The 23,484-nt window shown below is 47.2% G+C and overlaps 1 protein-coding gene across 3 annotated transcripts in view; it reads left to right on the forward strand.

Annotated features, from left to right (window-relative positions):
• Positions 1-5,506: 5,506 nt before the first annotated feature.
• Positions 5,507-23,484, forward strand: part of PIDD1 (p53-induced death domain protein 1) — a 28,224-nt gene continuing 10,246 nt past the window's right edge. For all 3 annotated transcript variants that reach the window (XM_074997863.1, XM_074997864.1, XM_074997865.1), the window contains exons 1-9: positions 5,507-5,673; positions 8,561-8,906; positions 10,864-11,277; positions 12,184-12,387; positions 13,885-13,939; positions 14,783-14,984; positions 16,297-16,425; positions 18,001-18,180; positions 19,259-19,406. In XM_074997863.1, the coding sequence (XP_074853964.1) occupies positions 8,642-8,906; positions 10,864-11,277; positions 12,184-12,387; positions 13,885-13,939; positions 14,783-14,984; positions 16,297-16,425; positions 18,001-18,180; positions 19,259-19,406 (1,597 nt within the window). In that variant the 5' untranslated portion in view covers positions 5,507-5,673; positions 8,561-8,641. The remainder of the gene's footprint in view (positions 5,674-8,560; positions 8,907-10,863; positions 11,278-12,183; positions 12,388-13,884; positions 13,940-14,782; positions 14,985-16,296; positions 16,426-18,000; positions 18,181-19,258; positions 19,407-23,484) is intronic.

Consider the following 23,484-nt stretch of genomic DNA (forward strand, 5'->3'; position numbering starts at 1 on the left):
TGTTACAGTTACATCCAGATTGCCCTAGGGATTGTAAGCCTGACTTCTTCCCTTACTATCATAATCCACAAAGAAAGAAAACAGTCTCCAGAAAAACAAACCAGGTCCCAATGATGCTAGTTTGAGTTCCATACAGAGCCTCATTTAAGTCAATGGGTTGGAATTGGTTGGGGTGGGGAGGAAGAAGAATCTCTCCAGCCAGCACTTATTGCAAGATGGGGACACAAACTACAACCTATTTATCACAGCCAGAAGTAAAAACATTGACACTTTCAGAACCCTCTTCTTTAAACATACAGCTTTGAGCTAATTTTCTTCTAAACAACCTTATAATCCCCTGCCACATAAGCAAGCAAGCAAGCATGCATTCCTTCCTCTCCCCCCTCCCAAAGCTATACCAAAAAAAAAAAAAACCATCTTCCCTGTCCCCACCTTTTTATACTCCCTGACTGCCCACTCCTCTTCACCTGTGACCAGTCTCACCCATACTCCCTCACAGCTGGGTTCTTGCTCTTGTTGCTCTTGTCCCTCTTCGGCTATGTCTACACTAGCCCCAAACTTCGAAATGGCCACACAAATGGCCATTTCGAAGTTTACTAATGAAGCTCTGAAATGCATACTAGGCACCTCGTTAGCATGCGGGCGGCCGCAGCACTTCAAAATTGACACGGCTCATCCCGACGGGGCTCCTTTTCGAAAGGACCCCGCCTACTTTGAAGTCCCCTTATTCCCATGAGCAGATGGGAATAAGGGGACTTCAAAGTAGGTGGGGTCCTTTCCAAAAGGAGCCCCGTCAGGATGAGCCGCGTCAATTTCGAAGTGCCGCAGCCGCCTGCATGCTAATGAAGCGCTGAATATGCATTTCAGCGCTTCATTAGTAAACTTCGAAATGGCCATTTGCGTGGCCATTACGAAGTTTGGGGCTAGTGTAGACATGGCCTTCTAGATAGAGTTTAACTGTCCCTTTGAACAGTCACACCACATTGTTGAACAAGGGCATTCAGATGGACTTACAGTCTGTGTGTCCTGTGCAAATAGATGGGGATTCTGGAATAGATTCAAAAGCTAAATTACTTCTAAGCAGAGAACATGTTTGTACAGCAACGTCTCTGTACAGCTTCTAGCACAATAGAGCCTCATCCTGCTTGGGCCCTGTGGATACTATTGAAATGCAGAGAACAGTGCTATGCTGTAAGGTATTAATGGCTGCCAATAATCACAGACCTGGTTAAAGCTGATGAGTGTGCTAATGATGGAAGGAGCAGTTAGTCCCCTTTATGTAATAAACTCTGTGAACAATAGGAAGCCACTGCCCAAGGTAGTAGGCTGCAGTGGAAAACCTGAGCAAATTTTAACCATGTTAAAGGGATCAATTGCAAATAAAGGGGCTAGAAGGAGACTAATTGCTTGCAGCTGTATGTGCCCATATGCCTGAAAGGTAGACAGCTAAGAGACACTACAGAAAGCATAATAGTGAGTGTGGCCCTGGAAGCAGCTGAAACATAAGAGTTCATTATAGCCTAAACTTACAGAAAAGGCAGTTTTGTTTCTTAGCAGAGAGACTACCTGCTGTGGGTAATTTCTGTTTGGTCAGCAAAGCAGAACTTTGTGTCGAATCTGTAAGTAAACAGGATTGTACCTAAAAATACCTCATTTGTGTCATTAATGTCTTCCAGCAATACCCCCATCAGCAACTAACCACCTGGACCACAGAAGAGGTAACAACAATAATAATGGCTTCACAAGTAACAAATAGTCCCCATATAGCACCTTAGAGTTTTTTTCATCTGAGGAAGTGGGTTTTGACCACAAAAGCTCATATCCTAATACATTTGTACATCTGTAAGCTGCCACAGGACTGCTTGTTATTTTGAAACTGCAGACTAATGCCTATCTGAGAATAATAATAGCTGTTGCACATGCAGGTGCATGTAGATGGCTTATGACTATAGCCCGTAGGTCATTGTTCTTACCAGTAACTATAGACTACACCCCAGTAACTCTAACCCAGAAACCAGTCCCTGCAACAAACCTCAGTGCCAACTCTGTCCACATATCTACGCCATCACAGGACCTAACCACATTAACCACACCGTCAGAGGCTCATTCACTTGCACATCTACTAATGTAATATATGCCATCATGTGCCAGCAATGCCTCTCTGCCATATACACTGGCCAAACTGGAGTCTCTAAGTAAGAATAAATGGACACAAACTAGATATCAGGAATGGTAACACAAAAACCTGTAGGAGAACTATCTCCCTGGGCACTCAGTAACAGATTTAAAAGTAGCCATCCTGCAACAAAAAACTTCAAAAATAGACTCCAAAGAGAAACTGCAGAGCTACAATTAATTTGCAAATTTCATATCATCAATAGAGAATTGAACAGAGACTGAGAGTGGCTGGCCAACTACAGAAGCAGTTTCTTCTCTCTTGGGCCTTGTCTACACGAGCAAGTTCTTTTGAAAGATTTTTTTGAAAGAAGGGGGCTCTTTTGAAAGATTCAGTGGAGCGTTTGCACACAAACTATGTTCTTTTGAAAGTAAACTGAAAGAATGCGGTGCTCCTTTCAAAAGTGGTCTTACTTTCCTGTTTCAGGAAGAACACCTTCTTTTGAAAGAAGACACGTGTTGACACTCTGCACACCCTTTTGTCGAAGGAGCAGTTCTCACAGCGCCTGATTTTTTGATCCCTGGCCCGTTCTTCTGAAAGAGCAAGGACTGTGTGGATGCTCTCTTTCGAAAGAGCAGATCACTCTTTTGATATGCTTTTTTGTGTGTGGACACACTCTTTCAAAAGACATTCTTTCAACAGATCTCTGTAGTGAGGACGTTGCCTGGATGTTCACATCTCCACATTAGCTGCTTGTCAACTCTGGCCTTCCTCTTCATTGGGACGCCCTACTTTTCATGAGCCTTTATAATTTGACCTCTGGAATCTCCACTACATTGCATCTGACGAAGAGGGTCTTTGCCCGAGAAATCTTATGCTCCAAAATATCAGTTAGTCTATAAGGTGCCACAGGACTTCTTGTTGCTTTTGCAGATGCAGACTAATACAGCTACCCCACTGATACACGTTGGTCATTATGCATCTGTACATTGTCTCTTGCCTTATGCTTTCTGCACTAGGTGGCAATATCCAGGACACACCTTAATGAGTTGTTTAAATATCTTAAGAGTTCATAGTCTTGAAAATGTAAATGTTAATCTATTATTGTAGGATTGTATGCAACTTCTTGCAGGGGAGACAGGGCTAATATAAATTCTGGGGCATTTTACGACTGTGTGAAAACAATGCATGAGACAAGACTGAAGTTGAGTGCATTTCCTAGAAAATACTTGGGAAGCATGGAGGGGATACCAAGCTGTGCCTTTACGAGAATGCCACTTTCTGACTGATTAACTCTCAGTGCTCTCTGTCTATCAGAGGCCCAAACTGGATATAAAGAAGTGACTCTTGTTTTTGGGGTGCTTGTTCTGAACCCAAATTCTTGTGAATTCATAACCACAGAAAATCTCTTGATAGGGTTTGAATGTCTGACTGCTAACAGAGCCCTTGTTGGAGTTGGGTAAGTGTATTAGAAAGTATATATATATTTTTTTAAATATATTTTCTCTGGGATGCTTTTAACATTGAGCATTTGCTGGCTTAGAAAGAATGGTGTGGTAATTTAACTCTGCACAGTTTTACTCTTCAGCATCTCAGAGGGGAAGAAAGCCAAAGCAGGTCGGTTCTACAATAAATGTCTGACTTTGCTGGGGAACTTACCATCAGTGCAAGGAACTGAGCAATTGGGAAAAATTCCAGTCAAGAAATAAGAGATATATGGATCTCCACCCAAGAGAGATGATGAGTGTGGAACCTAGAGTGAGTGACCGGTGTGGAAGGATGGCCATTTTCATTTTCTTATAATGTCAACAGTAAAATCAATGTTTACTTTTAAGCATTTTTATCTATTTAAATTTTCACAGTTATGGGAAATTATAGAAGGTCAAACAATAATTATAGCCCGACACTATAATTTTAAAAGCTATAGCTGTAATACTACTCAAATACACATTGTCAACATGACATGAAAATATAAGTACATAATATCCTTAAATGAAACTGTGAATTCTCAGCTAGTGATTATTTTATCCATAATTTTTATTCCTGTGCATAGCCATATGTTTCTTGGTTTGTATATACAGCGAAATCTATGTTTACTTACATTTACCATTAAAAATCAAATTCTTCCAAGCCTATGTATACTGTAGCTTTTAATTGTTATCTTTGTCTGTGGCCCGCAGAAAGAAATGTGTGGAAGGTATGCAAATTATATGTACTACAGGTTGAGCCTCTCTAATCCGGCATGATTTTGGTTAGCCGGATGTACCATGGATGTGGCCATTTCTGAGATCCCACAAAGTTTGTTTACAGCCCCCAGTCCTGGCTTTCCTTGTTCTGTGCTGTTACTTATCTGTCTCTTAAGAGCCCAGTATGTAGTGCAAGTGTTGGTCATGCTGCTAAACAACATTGACCTCCTATGGTCTGGCAAATTCTCTCATTCTGCACCAGTCAGGTGCTGAGGGTGCCAGGCTAGAGAGCTTCATCCTCTACCACAATTTTGTTTGCCTCTTAAGTGCTTTGTGAAGAACAGAAGGTTGGTTTTCTCAATCCAGGTGACTGAGAAATCATCTCTGAAAGAAGTTCAGAGGTGTGTATGTGTGAAAGCAGAGTACTTTAACTTGTCAGAACCATGCATTTAAATACACATAATAGCACTAAAGTGGGAAAATTTGTGATCTGATCCACAAAACTACATTGCAATGCCTATATCACTCAATGGTGTGAAAAAGGGTTGATACATTTGACTCCTAACAGCTTCTGTTTAAACATTATTTATGAATACTGGCAATAGTAGTTACAAATGGTTTTGTGTTAATATTTATATACTAAGGAACTGCACAACACTCCTTTGGAAATGCTACTAGCTGCATTCCATTTTACTCTCCTTTAACGCTTTTTGACGGGACAACTCTGGCTTGTGCTCCAGCAGACTGACGCTTTCCTGTAGGAAAATGCGAGAGCGTAAGAGTCACCCATGATGTAGCCTCAGCAGTACCCTCTCCCTACCACTGTTGCTGCAATGTCTACACTACAGCAAAACGCCTGCTGGGCTGGCTGTAAAGTGCCCTGTAGCTGGCGCCGGGACTTTACATTTGGAGGCAGAGCTTTTGCCGGCGTTCCACGGTTTCGATTAGACGCAGGGGTGCGGGGGGGTTGTGGTACTGCACACTTTGGCTTGAAATAGTTTCCACTAAACACAGGATTTCCGGTTGAGTTCAACAGCTCTCAGCACAGCCCTTCCCACCCCCAGGTTAGAAGTGTAACTCCAGTGGTGGCCCCCACCCCACGCCTGGAAATAAGACTCTCATGCAGCAAGTCCGTGCCCCGGCCAGTCGGCACGTGGGGCCAAGCGAAGGGGACCTGGTTCCCGCTTCCTGGTTCCCGCTTCCCGGCCGCGCGGCAGGGCCCCGAGACGTTCGCGCTTGGCTGCAGCCTGCACCCGACCGCCCCGGGGCTGTCCCTTTAAGCGGGGCGGGCCTGGGCAGCTCGCGAAGCTGCTGGCCGCCGTCCCGGCCGCGCTGGGGAGCCCTGCGCCTGCCCCGTCCTCTCTAGCTCAGGTAAGAGCACAGCGGGGTTCCCTGCTCGACCCGGCCACGTGGGGCTGTGGCGGGGCCCAGGAGATTCTGCCGGCCGGGCTGCCTCCCAACTTCGGGCAAGTGCTGGGGAAGGCAGCGGGGCCCGCGGCGCGCTCTGCTCCCTGGCGGCGGGAAGCGGGCTCGGGCTGTGCCTGCAGCGCGGCTGGGGGAGGGGGTGCAAGCGCCTGTTGCCGCCTGCGGGCGCAGAGCCGGTCGGGCCGCGTCCAGTCCCGTGGCCGGGCCCTGCCCTGCCCGGCAGTGATTAATCACCTCCCCGCGAGGAGCCCTTCGCTCCCTTGCTGCCGCCGTGTCCAGCCTTCGCGGAGCAGCGCTGGGGGCCTCTCTCCCGCTCCCGCGCTGCCCTTGGGGCTAACCTTCACATGGCTATGGACCGGGACCGGGGGCGACAGGCGGGCGCTCGCCCTGTGTTCCTGGCTCTGCCACTGCTGAGCTTGGGCAAGTCGCTTCCTTGCTGGTGCCTCGCTTTGCTCTTCTGCGAAATGGTGCTAATGGCCTTGACTTCCTCTGCAGCATAGGGCTGTCACACATGTATAACTGTCAGTTAAGCAGCTGGGCTGACTGCGAGTTACTCTAGTGTAGGTCAGTGGTTTTTAGTCTGTGATCCAGGTACCCCTGTGGGGCTGCCAACTTCGCCTTGTCCTGCCTCTTTCCATCCCTTCCCCCAGCCTATTCCTGTTCCACCCCCACCATGCCTCTTCCCACCTGCGCTGCACCCATTCCATGAAGCCCCTTTCACTGAACTACATGACGCAGGAGATTACTGGGGGAGCCTGGCACTGAGCAAGAGCGGAGGTTGTTTCCCTCTTTCCCCAGCCCCCCACCGCACTCGCCAGAGCAGCAGGAGCTGGAGTGACCCTGTAACCTGCTCCACTGTGCTGCCCAGCTCCCAACCCGCTGTGCTCCAGTTCACAGTAGTGGTGGGAAGCCAAGTGCTCTGGGTCCAGCCTCGCCCCCTGCCCCTCCAGCCTTGCATTGCTTGGTGGATTACAATAGGGGCAGGGTATCTGCTTCCCACTACCAGGGTGGGGGTGGGGGGTGGTGGTCAAGTCCTATTGCCACCTGTGCCAGGCTCCCAAGCAATGCTGTGGGCCCTGTGGGTCCCATCCATAGGATGTTTGAGGCAGCTGCTGCAGGGTCCCCCATAATTCAGGGTGTGGGATAGCTGCCCTGAACCATCCCAAGGCTCTGTCTAGAGGGGTCCACAATTTGTTGTTATCATAGAACAGCGATTCAAATGGTTCCAGCGCCTCTGGCTGCTGTGGTGGTGGCTGGAGCCCTGGGGCCCCTTTAAATTCCTGCCAGAGCATCACATGGCACCGTCTAGGCAGCACTGGGTGAATAGGGTGCTGAGGTTCCTGCAGTACTGAGTCTGGCTGCCCCTGGTCCCATCCCTTCTGCCCAAGGCTCTGCCATTTCCTGGAGCAGGAAGCAGGCCTCCCATCTTATCCAGGAGCCCAGCATCGCTAAGCTCCCTAGTGTTAGCAAACTGTCTGAAATTTTCAAAGGAATGCACACCTTTGTTTGAAATTATGTAGGGATTTGCAAATGGGGGAAAAAGGTTTGAAAACCAGTGGTATAGATGATTATAAAAGATGAAAGGAGTAATGCAGACTTTATCCCACTTTGGGTTTTTCTCTCGTCTCACACCCCATAATGCTTTACTGTCTCAGAAGGCTGCGTGTGCTGTCCCTATGGCATTCCCAGCCACAGCTAGTGCATAAATGTGAAGTGTGTGTTTGTTTAATCACTGCATAGTTACATCAATGGTTTCTTTCCTATTACATGTCTATACAATAGAGCAGACAGGTCCTTTTGATATCAGGTTGTTGCATACAGTCCTTTTGTAGATTAGAACCAGAGTTGAACAATACTGACTTGGTATGTTGTTGAATTTGGAATGCATCAGAGAGCATGCTGTCAGTGATACCCTGTGGTGTTTTGGTTTCCTGGTTCCTTTGTGACGCTAGGTGGGTGCTATATTTCACTGAATCCTTGAGGAAGTTGATATGCATGTTTAATCTGGTGGTCACTTGTGGCAGTGGTCTTCCTGTGCACCTCAAAGCTCACTCACCAAATGGTAGTTTTGGGTTGATCAAAACCATCTGTGAATTTTGAGAAAAGATTTTGCTGGAACAAATTTATTTAAGTCAGTATTGCTGGCTTTTGACCATTTGAAAGGAAGCACACACTAGTTTAAACCTGCAAGTGACTCATATCCTGTCATGAATGAACACCTGTGAAGGGTTAAACCCACAGAGGGTAGGTTCTCTGTTGGCAAGCAGCCAGGTAAGCCAATGGGAAAAGAGGGGAATTTTTGAGTTCAGCCTGCTAAGAGGGTCTTTCTGTGAACAGAGGAGAGAGACACAGAGAGGGTTTAAGCCCGAGCAGGCTTGGAGAATTCAGTAAATATCCAGGCCTCAAGGAAATCTGGGCATACAGATATGTAAGTCAAAGGGAAATGTTTAGCCAGACGCAATCGGATTATTTTTTTTTATTTTGAGGTTGTGTGTGGGACTCTCGGGCTGGCTGAGGTACCCCAGCTATACACTGTAACTTTTAAACTGAATCCCAGGGCAGTAATTCTCTGTGCTTTAAATTACTTTTTTTTAAGTTGTTCGGTAACACCTTGCAACTGAGTATGCTTTATTGCGTATATCTTTTGCTTTGTTATGAAGTCTGTACCAAGTGCCCATAATATTGATAGTGGCGTATGTATAATTCTCATTCCTCTTGCTGTGGTTGGAAAGTGCTGTGCTTACAAGCTTCTTCTAGCCAGGCTATGCAGAGGTAGGAGGGCATCAGTGTGTGCTCAAGTCCATTTTCAGAGCCTCCTTTCTCTTCTTCCTAGCTGCCTCGTGGTACTGCCACCACCACCTGTCTGCCAGGCAAGTCAAAACATGTTCCGGCCCCCAGGGACTAACGGCAGAAGATGGCAGAGCTGCCGGTGGTTGGGAAGGCTTCAGGGGAGGGGAGTTTGATGACTGTCACACGCGAGGGCTGTTGCCTGGCAGGCAGCTGGCTGAACCTGGATGTGTACCCCGATGGCTGTCACCAATTCCTCAAACTGTTTGAGAAGCGAAGGGAAGAGGTGCTTCAGGTGAAATTCCTGCGGCTGAACTGCAACGATGCCCTCATAGACTCCACGCTGGGGATACTTCCTTTCCTGAAGAGCCTGAAGTCACTGATGCTCAAAGGTAACCTGCAGTGCAGTATCCCTATTCATTCATCCTTTGTGCACCGGAGTCTCGTACGGTGGCTTTGGGCCCATTAACCTTGTGGGGAAGCAGCATGCTCATTCGGCAAGACCCAGGTTAAGGGGTGTTGTTATCATTCTCTGGTTCCACAGCTGCTGGGGACTTGTTTCAGTCCGACAGGTTCAGCCTTTTCTTTGAATGTCACTTGAATTGAGCCTGGGTTGGATCTTTAGTTTGTGGAGAGTCTGATTTTAAAGAATTTTTGGTGATTATTCTCCACTCCTCCAATGAGATGTGTGAATTCATTGCTCTGCATTTCATCCTGCTGTAATTTTCTGAACAATTCCTTGCCCTATCCCCAGCAGCACAGGCTGGGAACACAGCTCAGGAATGACCAGCAGAGCGGCTAACTTCTCAGGAGCACAGAACTTGGGGGTCTGCCTGCACCTTGGAGCCCATGGCAAGACATTTAATAATATACACATAAATATTTGTTGATTATTGTATTGCTGCTTTGGCTTCCCAGTTTCTGTGTGCTAGGAGGCTGTGAATTTGAATGATGTGTCTTTAGTAATCTTGGGAAAATGTTGAACCATCTAGATTTTGGAGTGGGGGGCGTGGAATCATATGTGCATGTCAGAGAGGGAGTGTGGCCCACCGGTTAGGGTACTAACCGGTGTATCAGGAGACCCATTTCATTTCTTCACTTCCCTAGAATGTGACTCTTGGCAAGTGTCTCTCACCCAGATCCACAAAAATATTTGAAATCAAGGGATATTGGAAATCTAAATACCTTTGTGGCACTGAGCCTCGGTGCTCCATTTGTAGATTTAGGCAGATTAGTACTTCCATGCCTCCGTAGAGCTCTGGTGTGAGGTGCTCAGATACTCTGAGCAGCCTAAAATGGGAAGGGGCTCCCTAAGAATTCCTTATTTAAGCACTACCATTTACTCATCCAGGGTTCTAGAATATTAATCATTCTATTATATAGCAGAAAATCCTGTGGCATCTTCTGAGCTAAGCATCTAAAACTGAACTGCAAAAGGAGGGAGGGAGGGAGGGAGGATACTATGCATTTGTGAAGCATGAATTTTCATCGTGTGGCTGCCACGCTTCCCCCCCCCCACCATGGGTCACTTGTCCGTGTAATCTCAAGCAAGACAGAAAGCCTTTGAAGATGCTAGATTTGGTACTTGGTGCCAGACAAGCGTTAAGATATCTGAGCACACCTAGGCTTGTAGAAGTTAGAGATGGGGAAACCTATTGGGCCATGTAGTCCCCACCCTGCTAGTTTGGGTTGTTACCTATGTGCTGTTTTCCTGACTATCTGTAAACACCCCTAGCAGTGAAGCTTCTCTGCTTCTCTGGGGAAGCTATTCCAAAGCCAAATATGACTCCCTCTCAGGGAAATTTCCCCATTGTCAGTCTAAATTGCTTGTTTCCTGTAAGTAAATTCTGTAATTCCCAGTTCTCCCTTCTCCTACTATGTACCAGACAAATCTCTCCTCTCCTTTCTTTCTGTTAACATACCACAAGTGTAGGTCTCAGAGCTACAGGGGTCAGAATGGACCGAACAGGAAAGAAAAGACTGGTAAAACAGACCCTTGACATACAATTCAGACACCTTGCTCCACAGAGCTATATACCCATAATATAGAGCCCACCTCAATTGGTATAAAGCACCTCCACAGCTGATTACAGCCCATTTCACAGATGGAGAAACACAGGGAGATGAAGTCACCCAGGCACAGAGCTGGAAATAGATCCCAGATCCCATGAGCCGCCCTTCAGTGCAGGTGCCAGTCTGTGCTGTACACTTGACCTCCTGTAAGTGTTGTCTAAACACCCAGTTTGCCGTGCTGTTGGTTTTAGAGGGACCTGTGGATGTGTCTCTGGGGCTAGGTTAGCAGAAGCCATGTAACATGGTCTCCTTTCTCTCCGTTTTTCCACACCCCAGGTGGCCATGCCAAGGATAAATTCGGTGCTTCTCTGAAAGGTTCCCTGACAACCTTACCGCAAGATTTTGGGCGTTTGCTACATCTCACTCATCTAGATCTCAGCTTTAATAGCTTCTCCTGTTTGCCCAATTGCATCACTGACCTTGCCAGCCTCCGCGAGCTCTTGGTGTCCCACAACAGCCTGGTGGAGTTGCCTGAAGACTTTGGCCAGCTCACTAAGCTGACTTTCTTCTCCGCCATGAAAAACCAGCTCAGGGATCTGCCACGGAGCATTGGGAAGCTGGCAGCACTGGAAAAACTGGATTTGTCTGAAAACACCATGCAGTCACTTCCCGATGAGATCGGGAGTCTGAAAAACTGCACGGAGCTGGATCTCTCAGGGAATCAATTGGTGGGCATCCCTGAGTCGCTTGGTAAGAGGCAAATCCAGAAAAAAAGCAAATGAATGTCTTTACCTCCGGCACAGATTCAGTGGGGTTTAGGGGCCTTTGAACAGGGAGGCATGTAAACCCTAGCCTTTAAATGGGATTCAGTGTCTGTCACTGCCCCCCTTACTTCATCACCCCCAAGCATGGCTGCGGATCAGGCAGTATCTCTTACACAACTTGCTAGGAGTAGCTTATTGTCTGTACGGAGCCCCATCAGTTCAGTCAGTAAGCAAAGCTAGCACGGCGACGATTCGGAAGACTCTGCGCCAGCTCCTGCATTGTTAAAAACCAGGATAACGCCATTGTCTTCAAACAGACATATACCAGGTGAGGATCCAGCCCTCTGGCTGCCTGGGGCACTGGCTTCTGACAGGATCCCAGCTTCTCTGCAGTCTGAGGCAAGGCACTGGGGGGCTAAGGATGTTGATGGGTTGCCTTGTTGTATATGGTGTTTGTGCTGAGGCTAGGGCAAGCCAGACAGCATTTCCATCTCAAACCTGTATACGGAGTGGGGCTGTTTTCCCTGCTTTCATACAGTATCACTATACCCAGGTTTCTGCTGTGGTTGTTATAGCATCTGGAAGCCCTCAGCGTGGACTAGAATCCTGTTGCGGTAGGTGCTGTACAAAGGACAAAAGATGGCCCGTGTCCCAAAGAACTGACTGCCTCCCACCTGGCAAATTCTCTGAAGACCTGATCTTTGTGCCCCTCTCCCCATTTAAATATATCCACGTTTTGTTTGTTTGTGGGGGTGGGAGGTGGGGGGCTGATGCAGGCTGGCTGGGGTGGAGCTGAGGGGAATTGGGGATGTTTGCATATACTGCTGGGAATTGTTAGAATAACTACTCACGTATTTACCAAGGGGACGATATTTCTTGTTCTAACTTGCAGCCAATTTGCAACATCTGCAGAAGCTGAATCTTCACAGCAACCTCCTGGTGACGGTCCCTGCATCCCTCGCCAGCCTTCCCAACTTGTTCAGGCTTGACTTGCAGAATAATAGGCTGCGCTCCATCCCCCCCGAGATCCAGAGTGCTCCCTTCGTGCACCTGCGGGGCAATCCTCTCGGAGAACCTGAGATCCCCCTGCAGTCTGGTAATTACATCTCTTTGACTCAACTGCTTCTCGAACAGCTGCTCCCCAGCTTTAGCAAGTGTCACAAGCTGGCTTGTGAATGTTATTGTTGAAGGTGAGCAGGAGGGATAGAAAATGGATTGTTATTGATAAGGCACCTTTACAGGTGAGCCCCTCTTTCCAACAGTTTGCAGTCAAAGGCTATATCTACGTTTGCAGATGAGCTACAACATTTTTTGTCATTCACGGGTGCTTAAACCCTGCCCCCCCGCTCTGAATGACAATGCTTTAGTGCACAAGTGAAAGTGTGAACTCTGTTTTGTCAGTAGACACACTCTGCTGTCTACAAAACAAACCCCTCTTGCTGGGTGTGGAAGTGTGTTCACACCCACTAACTTACAGTGACAGGGCTTCACTAGAGGGCGTGTGAGAGAGAGAACAGCTACCCAGAAGTTCCTGCATGAGGCTATATCTACACTACAGGGTTTTTCAGAAATAACTTATTCTGATGTTCTAACATCAAAATAAGTTATTTCTGAAAACCGTGTTCATATTGCATGAGCATTTTGAAATTGAGTGTTTACACTAGAGAGACCAATTGCAAAATAAGAGCAATGATGGGATGCCTCCCTGGAGGGCAATTAAGTCATAATTAACCCTGCTTTGTACACATTGAGTCAGTTTTGAAATTGAAAAGTGTGTGTGTGTGTGTGTGTGTGTGTGTGTGTGTGTGTGCGCGCACGCATGCGGGGAATGTCAGTGAAAGTTGTTCCTTCTGGTGGGGTTACTATTTCCAGTTAAATGCCCTGTTATTCCAGAATAACAAGCTTTGCAGTATGGATGCAAGGGTGGTTCTCCCCCCCGCCCGGCTCCAAAAAAAAGTTTTTTTCCTACCCCAAAAAAAGCGGGGGGAGAAAAAAGCAAAAACAAATAAACCAACTCTAGTGTAGACAAGCCCTAGGTTGTCTGTATCTTCAATTACAGCCTGTGCTTGTTCAGTCAGAGGGAGTCTAATTTTTTTGTGAGTTAGTTCTAAGGTGTAAGAAATCTCTAGAGAGGCCTTTGCTCAGCTTGATTCTTTGACAAGGTCTTGCAGGTGATGAGGGGGGATGGGATTGCTGGGGGAACGAGTGGGCAAAAAGCCAGCCTCTGGGGGAAATTCTTTGAGCTGCAAGCAAAAGGATCCTGAAAAGCACCTGCTGCTTAAAACATAAAAAAACAGGCAGGGGCAGCAATGAGTTTGTGATGCCAGTACAGCCAGGGGCTAAGTGCAAGAGAGGAGGAATCAAAAGTTCACAGGCTTCTGTCCAGCCTCCCTTACAATCCATCCAAATCTCATTGAGGAACATGGAAAATCTTGCATCGACTTCAGTGGAATTTGGATTCAGCCCCTGGTGCACACAGTGGTGCAAGAGCAACATTTCTTTATCGCCAGCATGCCTCAGATAAGTGGAATTTCTGCCTGCTTACCATACTCGCCCCTGGCCATCCATTCGCTCTTTTTTTGATTTGGTGCAGATCAATCCAGCTCAGGAGAGCTACGAAGCGTGATCCTTGGAACCAGTGAGGACAGGTATTTCATGCACTGTCTCTGTTTGTACTATTTGTTATTTTGTATTACAGTAACACTTACATACCCTAGATGAGATTAGGCTCTCATTGTGCTAGGGGCTGTACGTGCATCTTATTAGGGATACTCCCTGCCCCACACTATTTACAGTCCAAATGGACAAATCAGATTTTTCTCCATTAGATGAAGGGAGTTTGTCCGCCAGTCATGGGATGTGAGTGGTGTGTGATGTCATTGGAAGATAGGATGGCTGAAGTAATCTTTTTTTTTTTTTTATTGGACCATCATCTGCTGGTGAGAGAGGCAAGCTTTCTAGCTATTCAGATCTCTTTAGGTCTGGAGAGTGTCACAGTTTAGGAAAAGTAGTTAGTGTTTATCCTTAGGCAGTGTTTCTTAAACTTTTTGAGTCCATGGAACACCAAACAATAATATTTTTTATGTGGAACACCTATGAACATTTTGTTTAAAAAAAAAAAAAAAAAAAAAAAAAAAGACCCAGCAACATATACAGCAAAACAAAATGAAGTAATGTAATCAGGTATCGTCGCAATGAAGACGTAGCACTATCTGTTTTTAATAACAGAAAATAGATACCATCAGTGTATGATATCAAAAAAGTGTCAGATGCTCGTGGCACACCTGAGAGTTGTTCATGGAACACCAGTGTTCTGTGGAATATAGTTTAAGAAACACTGTCCTAAGGGGCCAGTCAAGTTGAAGTGACTCCTTAACATCTTTGTCATCATAGGACCAAACGGGTTGTTAGTGCATTATAGATTGTTGGCTCACTTACGCCAATGGAACTCATTGTAAAATGTCATTCATACATCTGGTCTTTTTCATAAGCTTTACTGTGACCCCTGAAGGCTGCAAGGTCATCCTGGCATGCGGTGTCCGGTTTTACTTTCCCCCGGGCGCTGCCACCTCATCCATAACAATCAGTTTCCGAATGCTCTCGCCTGACCCACAGTGGGTGGAGCTGAGGCATCACGACATCTTGCTAAGCGAAGTCCTTGAGCTGCAGCCTCATGGGGTTGAATTCCAGCAGGTAAAAACATACAAGTGTCAGGATGGGGCTGTGCAAGAACTCTGTTTGCTTTAGCCATTGGGTTCGTGTGAGCAAATGTGAGGAGCCAGAAAATCCTCCTTTGTGACCTGAAAGGATCTTGTTGTGGGGCCTGTGTGCTGACTGCTGGGATCCCTGAACCTTGTGGATAGTCACAGGGATCAAACTTGAAAGGGATTCTCAGCACCAGGGCAAATGGCCAAGGGGCAGCAGCTTCTCCAACAACAGCATGATGTCCCCATAGCTTCCCCATCCCTGCTGCTGTGATTCAGGCTGTTGGGTGAAGGGAGCATTTCCCCTGCCCCCAGTCATGTGCTCCTCCTAGGGTGAGCCTGCTCTGGGGGCTGACCTCAGTCTGCCAGGAAGAGGACTTGTGTCCCACTGAGAGACTCTTGTGTGATTAGCCCAGTGGAGCCAGTCATGGCTGACAGGAGGTCTCTGGCCTCTGCTTGGAAATTCCTCACCCTTCCATCAACTCCCGAGCTTTCTGGAAGGCACAACACACCCTCCTGAGCACTGCCCAGAGTATAGCCAGGGAATGGGGAGGGTTGGTGGGGGAGGGCAGCTGTTCTAGCTGACTCTGGTGCTGGTAGGTGGTAGCAGAGTTCCCTCTTTCATAACCATCCCCCACGCTCTGCCTATAGTGTGCCTGGAATGGCTTGCACTTCCCTCAGTATCCGGACCTGATGTTCCCTCTCTCATCCACACCCCCAGCAGGCTAGCTGGGTCACCCAGCTCAGACCCCTTATGGGGTACAACCAACTCAGATAGAAGCACTCCCTGGCCATTCAGGGCCAATCGTAAATGGTATTTTTCCCTTTTGGCCTTAATTCCCCTCCCAGGGTTCCTCCTGAGCTCCAGCTGCCAACCTGTGACCAGCCATGGGCCTTGGCCCAGTGTGGATCCTTTGTAGCTTAGCCTAGGGAACATCTCTGCTCATGCCATGGGTTCTAGCCAGGAGCTACCTTCCTTTCTTTTGGTTTTGGTTGCGTGTTGCTGATCCCGCAGCCCTTTAGTGCTGGAGGAGCAGCTCTCAGTGGTTCCCACAATGGCTGTTCTCGGGATGCCTCTCTAGGTGAGCCTAGAAATCTAATGCTCACTGCTCTTTTCCTCTCAGAAAGCTGTTTCCAGGGGGGAGAAGGGCAGGGGCTGGAGACTTGCAACACCCTGTCATGCTGCCTTTGGCCTCCCCTGCTTGCCCAAGTAAGAGAACAGTCAGACTGCAGAGGACAGCTAGGGTGGGGTTGCTTCTCCTGTTGGTGTTTCATGGAAATGCCCTGTTGTCCCCTGCCAGAAGGTGCGGATCTGGATGCCTTACACCTCCCCTCAGATGCAGCGTGAGCGTGAGGTGGTGGTTTGCACCTTTGATGGGCAGAGCTGGAGCAGCCTGCGAACCATGGTGAAGCAGAGAGGCAAGTCAGAGGTAAGCAGGCTGGTCATGTGCAGACATCTGACTTGCCCTGAAGCAGTTGTCCAGTCTCAAGAACTAATTTGGAAGCATCACCTGAATCTTGAGGGGTGATCTAGATATGTGTTCAATGAGTATAAATGGATTGCAGCTGCAGTCTTCATCTCTAATGCAGAGTCCTGTTTCCTAGAGGCTCTGGGTTCCAGTGTTCAGTGCTCCCTCAGTTTAGCATTGGACTGAAAGTTCTGCTGGGCTGAGACCTCTTATTTAGTGAGGGGCTATGGGGTACATTGCAAAGGTTGAACCTGTGCTCTCCCCTCTCTACCCATAGTCATGTCTGCAGGCACATGTGCTGTAGGCTCTCAAGTGCAACATGTCTAGGCAGTTTTTACAGTGCGTGCAGTGTGTCTTCTACCAGGAGTGGGGTATGAAAGGTCACCTCAAATGGTGCCAATCTCTTCTCAGTTGTTTAAGAAATAGGCTTGATTGATGTGCACCAGGTTTTCCTCACTGCTGTCTGATACACATCTTGGGAATTAGCTCTGCCACCTGGGGGTGCTCTCTTCTGGTGAAGTTCTGTGGCACCTTGTAGACTAATAGATATTTTGGAGCATAAGCTTTCGCGGGCAAACACCCGCTTCGCCACATGCGTGACTTGTGTCTCCGCCCACGAAAGCTTATGCTTCAAAATATCTGTTAGTCTATAAGGTGCCACAGGACTTCTTGTTTTTGAAGATACGGACTAACTTGGCTGCCCCTCTGATACTTCTCTTCTGGTGTTATCTCACCTTAGTTACCTTCCCCATCTATGTCCATCACGCCAGGGTCCGTGGCCCTCCCAGACTGTGGTGGCCTTCTTCTGGGTACAGCATACTAGTAGTGACAACTCCCTGAGTTCCTCTCCTTTGGGGACCAGCTTCCCCAATTCATACCACTCACAGCAGTGGCCCACTGCTGTCCATACTCTAGCCCCTGACCCCAGGGGCATCTGAATTGTCCACCCTCCTCATCGTCGAGGGGGTAGACTTGCTGCCTATTTCTCTCTGGGCTGCCTCTATGCAGCCCTGGTACCTCCTTTAATCAGGGCCTGAGCTCAGAAGTGAGCCAGGCTGAAGGTCTGCTGGCTCCATGGCCTCTACCCACAGTGCTTTGTCTGTGGCACCATTTCTTTGTAGGCAGCTGGTCCTTCTCCTGCCAGAGCTGGAGAGAGACTGAGCTCCTTCTTCCCTGGCAGATGTTTTTCTGTCATCCATCTGGTCCCTGATTGGCTGCCTTAAACCGTCCTGTAACTGGCTTCTAAAACAGCCCTCTCCCAGGGCTATCTTTAACCCCTTTTGTTCCAGTGCAGGCAACTGCCATGTCATATGGGGGCACTTCTTTGCATCTAAACCTGTGTGTGTGTGATACCTCTGCATATATACCAAAGAAACATTACAAACACTGGATTCTTTTTTTTGCCTCCCAGTGACTCCATTGACTCCATCTGGTGCCCGGTCAATGCTGCTGCAAAAAGGGTTGGGTTGTTGTGTCTGGATGATACTATAACATGTCACTCACTTGGGTTTTCTCTGTTCCCCATGACTGAAACAGGAGTGCCTGGCTCGCTGTAGTGTTCCCCACTTCTCCTGGTTCCTGGTGGTGTCTCGCCTTGTGGAGAATGAATGCAATGTTCCATTGGAGGGGGCGTTGCTCTTTTCCACTGTGGAGCCAAACATCAAAGTGACCTTCCCTCCTGGAGTCACAGAGGAGACTCGGGTTGTCACCTTGCAGGTGTGTGTATGTGAGAACTGAAATACAGGACCTGGTATTACTGCAGGCCAGCACTGGAGAGGAGAATAGGCAATAGGATATATGCACTAAATGAGAGAGTGGGCCATGCACTGGCCTGGGCACTAGGACTGACTTGGGCTTTTTGTGGCTTTAGGCACATCTGAGTCCCTTCTTGTCTGCGTTTTACCCCTGTGAAACGGGCTGGGTCATTAGCTGTCTGACAGGAGTTAGCATTCAGAGTATATGTGAAGCATTGTAACTGTTGGCGCGCCTTGCTGGGTAGGACCTGCTTTAACCCCAGGGGAGTCAGTGGGTGTTAGGTTGGTCCCTGTGTGCCTGCCTTCTCAGAGGGTGCAGCTGCCATTTACCTCGCTGTTTGCTGCTAATTCTGCAAATCATGACCATAACACACAAGTGCAATATTCTTCCCTTCATGTCCCATGCCTCCTGCCACATTCCCCAAAGCTCTCACCTTTCCAGGCTGTGGGGCAGGTCACAGTCGGGCTTGTGGGTCAGGGGAGCTAGCAAGGTTAATCCTGTACCCTGTTTTGTTTTTTTTTTTTTTAAATTTCAAGAACTCTCCTCTCTCCCACACAGCATTTCTGGATTCAGTCCTAGCTCCTCTGTGTTCTCCGTGGAAGGCTGAATGGGGTTCTGCACAGAGCTCTCCTAATAAGGCTCTGGATAAATCAGTGGGCAGCACTGTCATGGGACGTGCTGCTTGCTTTTTGGTTTTGGTGACAGTGTGATGGGCCAGCTTGGCGAGTGAGAATCAGTGGGTTAAAGTTGACTTTTATTCATGCTGTTCCAATTCTGGAGCAGCTCCATTAAAGTTAGGCAGGGTGGCCACGATAGCTGTTGAACCAAATTGGTTTATGGTCAAGAAGAGTCAATCTGGATCAGGGTCCTGTTTGCCAAGTTTACACCAGCATAAGAGATCAGGATTTGGTTCAGCGATTACGATTCACACTCCCACTTGTCCTGCCAGGTTGGTACCGTTGCCTCCTTTCTGCCTTGGTGAACTCAACACCCAGAAGCCTGAATACGTAAGGTGACTGGATTATTGTTCATCCACCAGGTGTTGCCAGTGTCGGCAGAAGAGCTGGAGGAAATCACGGGTGATTCAGAGTCCAGAGCCAGTCCCCTTCTCTGTCTCTCTCAGAACTCCACTGTGGATTTCCTCAAGCCAGTTAAAATTCAGCTCCCGCTACCTCCAGGGGTCACAGGTCAGTTTATTCCCAGAAAGCTTGTGTGCTAAAATCATAGTATTTAATAGGTGATCTTTCAGTTTCCTTCCAGGGAACTGGGGTAATAAACCATGAACAAGTGGCACCTTTCAGGGTGTGCACTTTGGACCGTGACGTTCCTAAACCCCAGAGATAAGTACATCAGTAGTAAAAGAATTATACTAGTCTGCAGCATTCTCCTAATAAAAGTGAAGCAAAACTGGACTGGGGCAATCTTGGTGATTCTGGGAGGTGATCTTTTGAGACAGGTTTTAGCCCTATAAGTGATCTCTGGTACATTTAACAAAGTATTCAAAACTATGGTGGCTGATTTGGGTACTCATTTCCCCTGGAGCGGTTAATGTGCTAGGACAATCTCAGTTCATTGTGGTAGCCAGGCTTTCAATGTCAATGCTCCAGCCTTCAACTGTTGGGCCCTTTTCAGGATTTCCATTTTTTTATAGTACTTGCCTGTGTGCAGTTATTAGGGCTCTGCTTAGCTACAGTTTCCAGATACTTCCAGTTAACAGCCATTAGGTTTTAAACTACATGTTGAACTGGTAACCCAATTTTACTTCCTAGGGACATGTTAACCCTGCAATTAAGTTCTATGCAAAACACACACTCCCAGAGTGCACAGGTTAAATTAGCACCCGCTGAATCCCTTCGCTGGCATTTGTTTGATTTTTAATAGCACCTCATTTGAACAGTGGGAGAGGGATCCAGTGCATGGTGTATGATTTTTCTTTTGGATTAATTGTAAATGGAGGTCCCAGGAACAGTTTGAAGCATTGTCTAAAACTTGTTTCCATTGATGGGCAGGCAGTAATTGGCTTAGTTCCTCCCCAAACTGTGTTTTAATTCAGTTTTGCTGGCCAAGTGTACATATAGTATTGTGGCATAGGTCTTGGTATTGGAGTGATATATGGTGCTATGAAATCAGTTCAGGTGGGTCAGAGGCATCACGGGCATGAAGGCCAAACTGATGAGAGATGGCGTACGTGAGTCTGATGTGTTGCCCTTCCTGCTTAGACTCTAGCTCAAGCCTTTCCTTTAATATTGATAGTCAAAATCCCTTCCTGAATCCGGTCTGCCCAAGTGATGGGGGTTGCCTGCTGTACAGAGTTTCAGGTTAGACCAAGGGTCAGAACCTGTGGCTCTGGAGCTGCATGTGGCTCTTTAAGTAGCCACGTGAGACTCCAAGTGCTGTCACCGCTGACTCCACATGTGGCTCCGAAGGCAGTGGCAGCTTAAACAGAATTTATTGATTTTTAAAAATAAATTCTGTTTAAGTGGCAGCAGCTCCGGAGCTGCTGAGCAGTCAAGGGCTGTGCAGAGCCCAGAAGTGAAAACCACCCAGCAGGGAGTTGCCCCACAAGGGCAGAAGTCAGCTGGCTGGAGAATAGGGTTGGCTGAGCCTACCCCTGCGGGAGCTGCAGAGGAGCTGCATGCACTGAGGCAAGTTAATCCTTGGGGTTGGGCCGGGGGGAGGTTGGGGCTCAGAAGAGTTAAGCCTGTGGGTTGGTGGGGGGCAGGTTTGTGGAATGGAGGGTAAAGTCTGGGGATTGGGAGTAGATTTGGGGGCTGAAGCAGGTAAAGTTTGGAGGGGGGGTAACTTAACTTTCTAACTGATACAAATAGTTGTGTGCACTGTTATTAAAATGGGTGATAAAAAGCGCAGTTTGACATGATTTGTTAAGGACTGTCTCGTAGTCACGTGCATTGCAGCTCTAGAAGGATGGATTTTAGTAATTGAATTTTGAAAACATGGCTCTTCTTGCAATTTTGGTTGCAGACCCCTGGGTTAGACAGACACCCTGGCACAGAGAAGGGGGTTATTTATGAATTCAGTAGAGATGTTTCCAGCTATTGTGGAGACCAAAATACTTGGCATACTTGTTCATTAGGGACTGGGTAGTAATGTGAGTGCAATGTGTTGGAAAGAGGGAAAGGAGCAACTGATAGGCTCCAGCTGAAAGCACAATCTGGGGCTACACGGCATGAGGGAAGGAGCCACAGTGGTGGATGGTGACAAATTTTTGTCTGGTGGTGAAGTTGGGAAATGTCAAACCACCTGATTTGACAGGGAGCTGTGCTCTTTATGAGGCTGCTTTAGTTTGCTACCAGCACCCCTCGGAAAGGAGCTGGCTGCATTGATTTTGGTAAAATAGATGGGAGGAATAAAAAATAAAGAAGGGAAATCGAGAATAAAAAGGCACTTGAGAAGGGCATTCTTTTTAGTTGGTTTTTCCCCTGGGGCAGAGGTGGTGCCTGCCATCTTTTGGCATTGCTTGTTGCACATTTAATGGGGGAAATTATTCATGATTATGTTTCTCATTTCCTTGGGGAATAGGATGCCAAGATATCGGAGGTTTGTCCATTAAAATCTAAATGTCCCTAAAGGGGAGCAACTTACGAGACCTTATGGTATCTTCACTGCTTCAGGCTTAGCTCAACTTGTTCTATATCTGTAGGATTTTAGAGTTGTTTTGTATGATGAGTGACAGAGAGGGAGCTGTGTTAGTCTATATTCTATCAAAACAAAAAAGCAGTCATGTAGAACTTTAAAGACTAACAAAATAATTTGTTAGGTGATGAGCTTCTGTGGGACAGACCCACTTCTTCAGATCATAGCTGTACCAGTCTGTTCTGGAAGGGCTGTAGATCTGAAGAAGTGGGTCTGTCCCACGAAAGCTCATCACCTAACAAATTATTTTGTTAGTCTTTAAAGATCTACATGACTGCTTTTTTGTTTTGTATGATGTTTGGGATCAGTCCAGAATTTTTAATAACTAAGAATGACATCTGCATTTCTTTTCTTTGGTTTCTTGATACCTTGAAGTTGGTACTCTAGAGGGGCAGCGTCTCCTTGGTTAGCCATGTTGGCTGTCCCAGAGTTACCAACAGCTTGTGCATTGGGAGATGGAGCAGCCTCCATAATGGCATTGTATTAAAAGAGCTGTAGAGTAATAGCTGGTGAATATTAGTGTGGGTGGGGCAGGGGTGTTCCTCAGTTGCAGATGGTTGTGAACTTTAGGAGGTGCCGAGTGGAGCCATTTGCCATTGAAGCACTTTTTCCCTGTGTTGGTGTCTTCTGGGGGGGGCTTCCCCCACCCAGTGTAATTCCTTCTACACAACTTCCCAGCCACTTTATTAGCATTTGACTAACTCTGTAATTAGTTCTTCATTGTGATGTGGACAGTGCATACCTGGCTAGGCAGATACACGTCTCTTTCCTCCTGCCTGATAGGAATGTGTTGTCACTTTCTGGTGACCTGCCGTAATATACATACCGTAGGAATGTATTTTTTGGTATGGAGACTGTAACTTGGGTTCCAGGGAAGGAAGTTGAAGTTCAAACAGCATAGAATGGGGCAGGCACGCCCCCTGTCCCAGTGGTGGCTATTCCAATGCTCAGGTTTACCAGGCCAGCACAAAATAGTTTCTCTAGACCAGTGGTTCCCTACCTTTTTGGTAACATGGCACACTTGAATGAGACAAACAATTCCATGGCACGCTCCCTATTTTCAACTGAATGGATTGCAGCTTGGTCAGTTCCTGTGTGCCCCCCCACATGGTGGCTCTGCAAAGAGCCAGGGGAAGGGGAAATTGATGAAATTTTACAGCACATTTGGACAGTTCTCAAGGCACATCAGTGTGTCACAGCACACTGGTTGAAATTCACTGCGCTATACCTTATTGGTTACCGAGAAGCCAAAACCACAGTTCTCTTAAAGCAGCCCAGCCTCAGGCTTCTAACCCAGGCACCCAAGTCTAATACGAGGATCACTGAAGATCTTATTCATCATATAAGGAAGTTCTGTCATCCCCCAAGGATCAGACAAGTTACCTCACAGGTTAATTAATATTTCCAATCTTACCCCAAATGCACACTTACACCCAATCCATATTAACTAAACTAAAATGTACTAAAAAAGAAAAGAGTATTGGTTCAAAAAGATCAGCACACGTACTGACATCAATAGTTCTGAGACTGGATTCATGGTAGAGATGTTGAGCTTAGTAGTTGCAAAGAGATTTTACAGAATTAGTCCATAAATTATCGTCCAAAGTCCAC

This window comes from Carettochelys insculpta, chromosome 6 (assembly GCF_033958435.1).
Source record: "Carettochelys insculpta isolate YL-2023 chromosome 6, ASM3395843v1, whole genome shotgun sequence".
In the NCBI taxonomy this organism is placed as follows: domain Eukaryota; kingdom Metazoa; phylum Chordata; order Testudines; family Carettochelyidae; genus Carettochelys; species Carettochelys insculpta.